The sequence below is a fragment of the Lutra lutra genome, chromosome 5 (genome assembly GCF_902655055.1).
Source record: "Lutra lutra chromosome 5, mLutLut1.2, whole genome shotgun sequence".
Lineage (NCBI taxonomy): Eukaryota > Metazoa > Chordata > Mammalia > Carnivora > Mustelidae > Lutra > Lutra lutra.
Window position 1 is genome coordinate 147,412,085 of NC_062282.1, and position 12,040 is coordinate 147,424,124.

General features: G+C 40.1%; 1 protein-coding gene across 3 annotated transcripts in view; it reads right to left on the reverse strand.

Moving 5' to 3' along the window:
• The window catches only part of LVRN (laeverin), a 64,843-nt gene that overhangs the window by 14,765 nt on the left and 38,038 nt on the right, over positions 1–12,040 (reverse strand). For all 3 annotated transcript variants that reach the window (XR_007127624.1, XM_047731041.1, XM_047731042.1), the window contains exons 7-14: positions 9,773–9,916; positions 9,147–9,212; positions 8,967–9,032; positions 8,562–8,734; positions 6,161–6,237; positions 5,659–5,798; positions 3,609–3,664; positions 633–786 (exon numbers count right to left, since the gene is read on the reverse strand). Coding sequence is in view for 2 of the 3 variants with exons in the window: in XM_047731041.1 (XP_047586997.1) it covers positions 633–786; positions 3,609–3,664; positions 5,659–5,798; positions 6,161–6,237; positions 8,562–8,734; positions 8,967–9,032; positions 9,147–9,212; positions 9,773–9,916 (876 nt within the window). In the remaining variant the exon portion in view is untranslated. The remainder of the gene's footprint in view (positions 1–632; positions 787–3,608; positions 3,665–5,658; positions 5,799–6,160; positions 6,238–8,561; positions 8,735–8,966; positions 9,033–9,146; positions 9,213–9,772; positions 9,917–12,040) is intronic.

Sequence of the window (12,040 nt, forward strand, 5' to 3'; positions counted from 1 at the left end):
CCCCAGAAGCTCACTTGTAATTATCATCTGGACCACTTTCTGGTTTGTTTCTGGTCCCTTACTCTCTGGGTCCCTTACTCCCAGCTGTTCCTTTGGTTTGCCCTTGAGCCATCTTTCTTATGATCACTGTTTAAGATCTAATGAAGGAAGTTTGATGATGTCCCATTGCTTGATGAATTCCTATTTCCCTCTCTCCCTTGCCAGCAGCAAAAGCAGCTTCCAAGTGTTTCCTGGAACATACCTCTCTGGTGAAGCCCTAGTCCTATAGATCAGAGTATTTCAATGACGACTACAGGGTTGTTAAAAGTCTTTCTGTTTAACTAACCATCTTTCAGGAGAAGAGTTGCTGTTAGACAAAAAGCATACCATTTCCATCCACTTCTGGGTTCTTAGGGCACACTGTCGCTTCACCAAGAACTAATGACTTTTCCAAACTTCTCTCATACTCATTTCCTAGACCAGACCATGACTAAAGTATGACTAAGAGTAACCAGCCCTTCCTAAGAAAATGAATACATATTTAGAACTAATAGACTATGACTTTGGGGAAGGATGTGTTCCACAGATGCTGTCTAGATACAGAAAGAAGAAGAGAGGACTTTTTAAAACCACATAACAAAGAAGGAAATTACCTTTAATAACGGGTACATATCATAGCTGTTCGCATCAAAAACAAGATCCTTGGTTACCAGGTTCACCAAGACCGCATACCAGACTATGATTTCATCTTCTTCAGCAAGGTACTTGGTTAAATCAAGGGCTGTTTCAATCTCAATATAATTGTTTCTGTTTGGTTCAAAAAAATACACACTCAAAAAACCTCCACTCGCTAAATGATTTACGCACTTTCCATATTTGTTCCATGCTTGGATGCCTGGCTTTAAAGTTTGTGGAATCAGATGAGGAAGTCGAGAAGCAACATGGGGGCTTGGGGGGTAGAAAAAGAATAAATGAAACAAGATGGGATCGGGAGGGAGACAAACCATAAGAGACTCTTAATCTCACAAAACAAACTGAGGGTTGCCAGGGGAAGGGGAGTAGGGAGAGGGTGGTGGGGTTATGGACATTGGGGAAGGTATGTGCTATGGTGAGTGCTGTGAAGTGTGTAAACCTGGCGATTCACAGACCTGTACCCCTGGGGCTAATAATACATTATATGTTAATAAAAATAAATAAATAAACGTAAAAATTTTTTTTTTTAATAAAAAAAAAAGTTTGTGGAATCAGGAAGCTAGAGGTCTTAGTTCCTTGATGAGATGGGAGCCAAGAAATGTGGACAGCCCCTCCATTACAGTTTGGTATATTCAAGTGTCCCAATTTTGGGAGACTAGAAGAAAATCCAGGCCAACTGTTGGACTGCTCATAGGGCAAAAAATCCTTGTGTATTTCATACACATTGTTATGGGAGTACAATTTCCATTCAACAAGTATCGATTACGAGTCATTATTGAATGCTCTACCAGTTACTCGCGGGAACACGAACTAGAATGTAGGCCACGACTCTTGCTTTCCACTGAGGAGTTTATTCCTTCAGCGAGGAGCAGAGGCTTATGCATGAGAATCTGTTCATGAGTCTGAGAAAAGCCAACGAATAGAATAAAAGTAGCGAAGAAGGAAAACCCATGTGTGTGATGGTGAAGTCAGGGAAGGCCTCCTGGGAGGAGGATGGTGAGAAGGGCAGTGAAGGCTGGGTAAGATGGAAATGGATAGAGAGAAAGAGGAATGGTGCTTAAAACAAAGAAGATAAAGTGAGAATTTGTGTGAGAGCGGACCAAGCAACTGAGGCACCGGATTTCTTCAGTGTGGAGTTGAGAGGTGGAGCTTGGGAAATACGTGGGACTGACATTGTAGAGAGCCTTGAATGTCAAGGTGAAGAGTTTTCATGGAGTGGGAAGGTGTTTAAATAATGGGGGGTGGTGACATCATGAAGTCGATGCTGAAAAATTTTATTGCCACTGTGCTGAAGAAGACAGAATGGAAATGAAAGGAACGGAAGGCTGGAAGCTAACGCAACAGGCTAAGTAAAAGATGAGGGGCACTTGGCTTAGCATGGAAGCAGTGAAGGTGGTACATAAGGTGGGAATCCAAAAAATATCCTCAAGAAAGAAGAGATAAGACAGGTTGGCTGGATGGCAGATGGAGAGAGAGAGAAAGAGAGGAGTCAAGGATATCTCAAGTTTGGTTCATGGGAAGAATCGTGGCACTCTGACAGACAGAGAGAAACTGACAGCAGAAAAAATTCAGAGACAGAAAAAAAATATGCTGTGGAAGATCCTGAATTTAAATGACCACAGGATATGCAGAAGGCAGGAGGGGACAGGTGGAGATGTAGACTTAGAAGTCATGAACATATCCCTTCCCAAAGCTTTACTGATTTGCTTGTATCTTCTGGGCATTCTACATGCCCATAATAAAATCATCCCTAAAACCATAAGAAGGCATGAGCCATCCAAAGGAAAGAAGAATGAGAGAAGACAAGAGAGGTTTCCCTGAGGATGTGGTCAATAGTTTGAGAATCATGGTGGTCCTGGAGAGGGGTTTCAGCAAAGCAGTGGGTGAGCAAATGTGCCGCAAGTCACAGAGGGAGAAGTGATACAGGAACAAAGGACAAAATAAATAGACATTCCTTTGAGAAATAGGACAGGTAAAGACAGAGAGAACACACTAGCTAATTTACTATACAGACTCTTTAATTTTATTGTCTAAAATTTAAATTCTAGACACATATGAATTACCTGAATGAAAACTTAGCACAGTTTCTACTGAATAATGTAATAGAAATAAGATCTATACTTCTATAGTATACTAAAATACAGGCCATATCTCATTAAAATTTTACCTATAGCCATCACCCTAGAGTAACAAGAATCACTTCAAAATCTCAATTGATAGTCTAATTCTAGCAATTCTTTTTTTTATATGTCAGCTATTTCCTTAATTTACAATATCACAGAAAAATACAAATGCATCTACAACCTTCCCAAATGTATCTGTTAATATTAGGAACCTTTATAAATGCAAGCCCAAATCACCTTTATTTTCTCCTGAGTTCTTCTTCTTGATGGAAATTTAAAAAAATAACAACTCTAATACTTTCTGTGATAATCCTCTAAATATTTAAACACGATGACCTTTTCCTCAGTATATCTTCTTTACTGCATCTTTTTAAAACTTCTCCTTTAAAGGGATTCCTTTTAAGATGCTGACTTACATTTTCATCTTATAAAACTGAAACTCGCTCCAGCATTAAACTAACTGCCCCATTCTGCACCCACCCCCACCCCCAACAACCACCCTTCCCTTTTGTCTCTCCAGGATTCTGACTACTCCAAGGAACTCATGTAAACGGAATCACATAATATTTGTCTTTTGGGGACTGGCTTCCCTTGCACAGCACCATGCCCTCAAAGTACACCCATGATGATGCTGATTCCAGCAACTTCTATGTTCTAAAATTCCACTGCACCCACAGAACTTGATCCTAATCCGAATAAGCTGGGCCCTGTATATACTAAAGAAGCAATTTCACTGCACAGAGACTAGGCTGTAACATTTTATTACGTTCTCAAGGTACACTTAAAAGCCAGCGGTGAAGACAACATACTCACTTAGACAAGGAAAAGGCATCGTCAATCACCTGCAGCCTGTGGATAACAGGAATGGCCTGCAAATTAGATCCAAATTTGTGTAGGAAAAGATGAGAGCATTGCTTAGCCACAAAATAATTTGCAAAATCATAACAGCGTTTCAAGATCATGGTCGCTTATGAAGCCCTCTCGTGTGAATTGTCTCACGCGCAGAGAAATGGTGATCACTGAGGATAGTCCCCATGATTTTTTATTATACATCTGTTTTTGGTAAATGGTCCCTCTGGACATAAGGCTTTCATCTGGCAGAGAGTTTTGCCAAAAGACTCCCTGAAAAAAATGGCACGGTGACAACAAAAACGGGATGTCATGTTGAATAGGCTCTCCAAAACAAGGAGTGTGTGCTCAATTGTGTTACACTGTCCATATTGCTGTCAGGAGAAGTTTTGGCATGGGAAACCTTAAGTACTCATTATTTAGCCCTATTTTGGTAATACTGAAGTCCTCTGAGCAGTGTCTGTCTTGTCAAGATTTTACTAATTTGACCCAATGCCACCAAGAGAGCCCTGAGAATCATGGAAAGGCAGTAGTCCATTGCCAACCAACTGCTTAAGCTTGGGCTACAGCCCCACGGCATGGCCAGGCCACAGGAACCTGTCTCAGCTGGAGGGGACTCAAGGGGCCCAGAGGCTCCTATCCCCTTCCTTCAACACCTCATGCATTTTCACAGGTTTGGTCTCAGAAAATCCATCTTCAGAACACTCATTTTGAGCCTCTCAGCAAGCTTCAATCTTTCCTTGGTCTCATTCTTTTCTGGCAGTAATAACACTTCCATTTTTCTAAGTTAATACTAATAACAGACACCCCCAGTCATGTAGTAGGAATAACTGACCTCAGTTTTTCAATAAGTAAGTCTACAGTGGTTGCAAGAAAATCATTGCTAGAATGGCATGGCTTTACTTCCATGGCTTACAGTGCCCTCAGAAACCAGTAAGAAGGTAGCTACTCTGAAAAAAACTTGAAAATAAAATGTTACAATGTGTGGATTTTGGAACCTTATTCAAAAGCCTTATAATAATTTTTAAAATTACTGAATATGTCCTGACAGACTGATCTGTGTCCAACCTCTGTTAAAGAGGATACATATATCACCTTATCTAGTCTTCACAATTCTTTATTTAATGCTGGTCTATCAAAACATCATCATATGGATGGGAAAACCAAGGCATGAACACAAGGGTACCAGACACAGAAGCCAAGCTCTGGACCGATATACCATAGGTCATCTTCTGCTAGAGAGGCCGCTAGATACTTCCAGAGAACTCTCAAAGATAGAGACACCAAAGATATCTTTCAGTTCAACGTTCTAGCTTAAAGAATGGTGCCTCCATGAACTAACTGTCCAAGGTTTCATGGCAGAGCCAACTCTAGAGACACCAACGCCAGCATCCTTCTCCAACAATGGAGATTTGGTTGAATTCAACCAATCAAAATCTGACCGACCAAAGCTAGCCAATATTTTAATATTTATATATGGCAGAATGACTTATGTTTGGTGATAAAGTAGTATTAGAGTCTATTGATATTTTGTGGCTTAAATTCTCCAAGGGAGAGTAAGAACATAATTTTTTTAAAATTCACACTTCCTAGCATAGACTGGGTATGCTTGATGGGCTTAGAAATTGTAAGCGTAAATTTACCTACATTGTATCTAATCCTCATGGTAAGTAACAAAGCTGTATATTATTCCCATCTGAAGTGAAGACATGGAAACAGAACATTCAGGTAACTTGTCTGAGATCATAAAACTAATGGTGAGTAGGAAAATGTATTCTGATTTTTACCCAGAAAAGCAAAACGGTTGAAGGAGAATGATATTAATGTTCAAAAGCACAATACATTGAACCTAAATCTGCCCTTTCTAAGAATGAGGGGGGAAAAATCCAGTACGGTTTAGAGTGAGAGACAGCAGTGAGGGCAAAGTCTCTTCTCACCAGAGAGGTTTATGAAAGCCTGACTCAAGAGTACATTATGAATGACATTTAGTAACAGGTAGAAAAATCCACCTTACCTTAGGATCTTTTTCAAGCTGTTGATTTAGCTTCTTCCAACCTAATTGATCATAGTTAACTCTGTAATATCCAGTCATATTCAAATTTAGAATCACCCAGTCATGATCGGAAGCCGAAACTTGCATTTCGGGGAATATTTCTACAAAGGGATATGGGAAAGGTGTGAAATGGGGCACTTAAAAAATTTTTCCAGTTCATATTTATACTCTATCCTCTTAATCCTCAACAATGAACCTAATAATCCAAAAAAAGTAAAAGAATTCTAAAACAGATACTGATCATACCACATAATTGTATTTTTTCACATATAATGGTTTTTGATTAGAAAATTTTCTTTAAAGCTCTATGTTAGTTAAGACAAGAATGATATAATATTTTAGTTTTAAGCAAGACAGCTTTTCAAAGGCTCTCTGCTCCAACATTTTATTCTCTGCCTTTATATATGTGTGTAATATATATTCATGCATATATGTGAAGATATTTTAAAAATCTGTTACTTACTGCTGCTTTTATCTAGCCAGACTAGAGACTGTGTAATTCCATTTTTTATCCAAAGAATAGGTACAATCCATGTGTCACTTATTAGGAAGAAACCAAAAAATTCAATTAATTTTCATACATAAGATATAAACTCTGAGCCCATATTAACTGAGATGATAAAATGACAGACGGGACTCAAATTCCTTGGTTTTTCACTCTGGATAGGCAAGGGTTTGCTCTTAGGATTATTCACTGTTGTTTTTTCTTTTTTTTACAGATTTTATTTATTTATTTGGAAGAGAAAGCGGAGTAGGGGAGAGAAAGAGTCCAAGAGTGGGGTGAGAGGCAAAGGGAGAAGCAGGCTCCCTGCTGATCAAGGAGCCCGGTGCTGGACTCGATCCCAGAGCCCTGAGGTCATGACCTGGGCTGAAGGCAGTCGCTTCACCAACTGAGCCACCCAGGAGCCTTTCACCGTTGTTTTTATAAGCCAGTTTTTCTTTGGCCATTTGTTTATTCTCTATTAGTCTGTCTTCTTCTTTACTTTTTCTTATAACTTGAGGTAGCTACGAAGACAATGCTGTATCTGAATTTCTTCCTTCCTTCCTTCCTTTCATTCTTTTTCTTTCCCCTTCCTTCCTTCCTCTTTTTCTTCTTTCTTCCTTTCCTTTCTTTCTTTCTTTTAACCCTCTCTCTTTCTTTCAATCTTTTTCTTTCTGTATCTGAAACTCTCAAGACCTGTTTATATTTCAAGACCTGTTTATATTAAATATAGCCACTTGACCTCACTTGGGGGTTGTTCGAATGTTGTAGATAGACCTAAACCCCTCTGTGCCAAGAGAGGCAAAAAGTAATTTCAGAAGAAAAAGCTTGCAAACATTTCAAAATGCCTTTCTGCCTCAAGCTTTCTCCCCATCTGAAAAGCGTTCAGCACAGATCAGATGATTCACATTTACTGAATGCCGACATTCTTCCCACATTGGTGGACGTGACCTGGAGGGACCAGACGACCACAGGAGGACATTAGTCATTGGAAGAGTTACAGTCCTTGGAGTTTGGACAGGACTTGCAATCTTGCTCAAATGCTCACAAGCCTGGTTTCTCAAAGCCTTTGAATGGGGGGTCTGTGTTGATCTAATCGCTAAGGCACCCATCTTTGCAAAAGTCACGGAATCGTGATGAGCACATGGTGCTGCACGGAAGTGTGGAATCACAACATCGTATACTTGAAACTAACAGAACACCGAATGTTAACTAACTGGAATTAAAATAAAAACTTTTATTTTAAAAAATCACGGAATAGCAAAGTGAGTAGGGATGTTCCGTTCTGTTCCTTTTCTCTGGGGTTTTAAGAAAAGAGCAGGATGTCCTCTGTATTTGGGTGATACTCTTTGAAAATTACTCCCTCGTCTGCGCTAATACTTAACTGCAGTGCAATGTGAACATCAGAACGCTAACCAATACACTTGAACATCGTCTGACGAGTTAAGAAAGGGAAGGGAAGGAGAGAGGAAGCGATGAACACTAAGCTGCTTTAGGCTCAGCTTTTCATTTCCTTGTGACAACAATCCACTGGGACAGACGCTGTCACATTTACGTTACTGATAAGGCAGCTAAAACTGAGAGATTTTCTTTTTTTTTTTTTAAGATTTTTATTTATTTATTTGACAAACAGAGATCACAAGGAGACAGGCAGAGAGAGAGAGAGAGAGAGGAGGAAGCAGGCTCCCCACTGAGCAGAGAGCCCGATGTGGGGCTCAAAGCCAGGACCCTGGGATCATGACCCGAGCAGAAGGCAGAGGCCTTAACCCACTGAGCCACCCAGGTACCCCAACTGAGAGATTTTCAATTAGACTTACCAAAGGTTTGAATTTTGGTGAGGTTGATATTTAAACCCTTAGACTCTAAAGGCCATAATTCTAATCTGATAGGCACGGCTAGGAATACACACATACGCGTACCTTCGGACACGTGCGGAACTGTTCCTCCAGGGCTGGTGACCATTCAGTTCCATTTCTACTGAAAAAAGACAACTGTGCAGCAGTACCCCCTTTTCTCTTACCTGACAGGAGGCCAGCATGATTCTATTTGACTGCCTCTCACTCAGAATCCTGAGTAATGCACTACTTCTGTCTGAAGGGCAAAGAGTGTACATAACCCCCAAAGCTTTGGTTGCTGATGTCCTGCTAATGCGGGGGATGGGGCACTGTCTCGAATCCCTCGTTGCGAGTCTCTGGCCTCGTTCAGGACATCGGGGGCTCTGCCTCATGCCAGCACCCCAGGAATACCCCTCGCAGAGCACAGAGCCCACTGCAGAAGAGTGTGTACCCAGCCCGCCATTATGCTTCCTCACCCACAGGCTGCTTTCCATTGGATCGGAGCTCAACCCCAGGGAAGGTGAGGACAGAGCAGCAAATGTACCTACTTGTGGGTTAGGAGAGTCTCGTTTTTAACCTTTCCAAGATAAAACGGCTCCTGTTTGATGGTGCCAGTGGATACATTTAAGGTGACCACTGGAAAGCCACTCTGGTGGGTCCAACTGTCCATTATGCTTTTCACTGTGGCTGGCAAAAGGGTTTTATTCTGGTCATCGATGACCTGTTTTTAAAAAGTATCACAAGAGCAAATATTGACCATCAAAATCTTTTCAGGGGGCAGTCTCCCAAAAGAAACTACATGGCTGGCTATTCTATTTTTCATTTATGATATTCTGGGCCTAATTCAGAACTCTGCTCAACTCTCTATGAGAATGAGTCCTTAGTTCATTCATTCATTGACTCACTCATTCATTCATTCACTGAATGCACATGTCGGGAAGTAGGACAATTACCATTTGAAAATGCCTCCATAGATCATCTTGCTCAGCATTTGAGTAAGAAAATGTCTTCAAATAGGACTGTAAAGAATGAAGAAGTTAAAAAGAATGGAAACGTTAAGATTAAAATAAATAACATGTCCCAAACAATTTATGTTTCCTGCCTTCTATGTCACAACAATTTTGTAAACTCACCTTGAGTGCACTGATAAATAAATTCTCATTCAGGAAGCTAGAAAGCATTCGGGCCAAAGACGCTCCCTAGGACAAGAAACAGTCCATTGTTTGAGCAAATTCAATACATTCCATTTTGATAAGCAATATCACATTCCATTTTGACACATTCCATTTTGATAAGCAATATTCTGGGCTTTTCTCCCAATTACATTGCGTACTTCATTTGAATGTTTGGGTTATCCCCAAATATGTTGATAAAATAGTAGACTGTCACTAACTAATAGGTAAAAGTTGAACACATGCTTTACATATAAAGAATTCAGGATACACAAAATATTTTAAGCTGAGATGTTTACATGGTCAGAATAAATTTCCACCAAGCAGAAGGGTTCACCTTAAAAGTAACAAGTTGTCTCAGTGTTTTATAATGATGGATGGTACTGAGCACCTAACATGGGCTTGAATAATATTTGCTGGATGAGAACTGATTTGACCACATTTTCTGAAATCCATCTGCTGAATAAAATTGCGATTATTTGTATCAAAGTCTGTGTGGTATCATATTAGCCTACTATCCTTTGAATCCATTTTATGCTCCTTATTGCAAGAGTGCAAAATAAAAGGCAATATATAACTGATTTTACCTTGTTGTAAGTAAACAAGTCAAAGAGCTCATTTATTTCACTGGTTTCTGTGAAATTTTCTGCCTTCAAGGACACAGCTCTAGACACCAGGGCGTGATCTTCACTGAGGACATTACGTAAAATGTTAGAAAAAAAGATCTCATTCTAAAAGGAAAAGATTGAGCAACATTAACTTCTTCGGTATCACAGAAGCACAAAATTCAAATACTTTTCAAAAATACTTTCAAAAACGGACACTGAAGAGGGGAAAAAAATCATTCAGATGTGCTCTGTGAGCTTCCTTATACCGAATAACTCAGGATTCCTTGAATAACAAAATAACTAAGATACTTCCCTTCCCATTTAATACCCTTCTTATTTCCATTTTTAAAAAACCCATTACAGAAGTCAACATGTTTTCCAAGAGAGCTGTCTACATTTCCCCCAAACAAGGTCACACAGTCACAGAGACAGGACCCTCTAGGGACTAGCATCTCTAGGTCATTTTAATCCTGTAGAACTGTATTGATAATTTTATTAGTAACCCCTTAAACACACAGTCACACAGACAGGACCCTCTAGGGACTAGCATCTCTAGGTCATTTTAATCCTGTAGAACTGTATTGATAATTTTATTAGTAACCCCTTAAAATGGGTCAGTCTCTCTTCAATGAACATTTACAGACCAAAATGCACCAGATTTACCATTTTGATGATGCTATCCTAGTTTGTAATTGGAAATAAATTCATGGGCTGGATACGACAGTTTCTAGATCATGCATTAGGAAAAGGCAGTTTATTATATTTGAGTAAATACAGAACTCTCCAGAAAACTAGACCTCTCTCATATACAGGACAAGGGCCATTTCTTTTTTGAAGGAAAGAAAGAAGGAAGACCAACATACAGCCAAAGAGGTGTGGGGCATGGCAGAGCCAAAGAAAGGATCATGGCAAAGAAGCAGCAGAGACAGCAGAGCTGCAGAGCTGGGCGAACCCTCTCATAACCCACAAGCAGCCTCACCTCCCTAGAGGCCGTCTCTGCGGTCCCCAAGTTGACTCCTTCAAATTCAGCCCACTTCCATTGGCCAACGCTCCAACCAACCCTCTCCTCACATACTATTTTTCGACTTATTAACACCATTGATTAGGCTACTGTCCAACTTTGCTCTTCCAGAAACGAGACAGCCTTTCATCTAGAGCAACACATCTCCTACTGTAATGAGAATAAAGATCCCCTGGTGGTTTGATCGATTCATACATGAACACAGTTGGTCTCAGGTGGGGTTCTGTACTTCTAATCGATTACCTGGAGATGCTAATGTTGTTAGTTTGATAGTCCCGCTTTGAGAAGCTAGGAGTAAGAGGAGACATCTGTGCAAGTCTGACCTGATTCATTCAGCATAGCTTTTATTAATTTAATCCTCAAGCATTCTTCAGAGTGTCTCACAGTTGACCCATGTATCCTCTAAGTACAATGTGGAAAACAGAGGAGATAAAGAACACCCATATTCCTACATCTCCAAGACAGTCACCATTAGAATGTTAGCACTCTGTTTTTCCAATCTCTTTCCCTATGTATTTATTTAGATGTAAACACTTCTGTCCTTCTTACTTATTATGACGTACGTTTCAAAATTCTGATACCTCATCTTCATAACTATCCCTAAAGACGGCCGCTGCATTATAAATGAAACATACATAAATTGGATATAATAAGCCAAATACTTAATAAGCCAAAACGTAATAGTGAAGATCACAGTGTGGTCAAATCACATATGACATCATTCTTCTCAAAGTAGAGCATTTAACAACACTTCTGCAAAAGCAAAACATTAAAATAAATAAATGCAGGGTTGCAGAATGGCCCACTGAGGCCATGAACCATTACTGACTTCATCATTTCCCTATTAGCCAGGAATTTAAATTGCTTCCAGCTTCTTACTGTTTTAAACAATATTTTAACGAACACATTTATGCATTGCCTTTTCCGTGTTTTGTGAATTCCCTCTGTCCCCCTCGGAATGGATAGTCTGTCTCTCTTCTCCCTGCCTGGTGTAAGATCTTCTATTTTCTTCTTGGTGTCACTCTCATCACACAAGTTAACTGGGATGAATGGGGCAGACACCTCTTCCTCAAGATCCCCAAGGTCTTTCTCCTCTGGGCCTCCCATGAGGTGACTCTTGTACCTGCCTGTTCCAGTCCTGCTAGAGGGAAACACTTATATAAAAAGTGATATTAGCCTTTTTAAAAATCGTATTTGGGGGGCGCCTGGGTGGCTCAGTGGGTTAA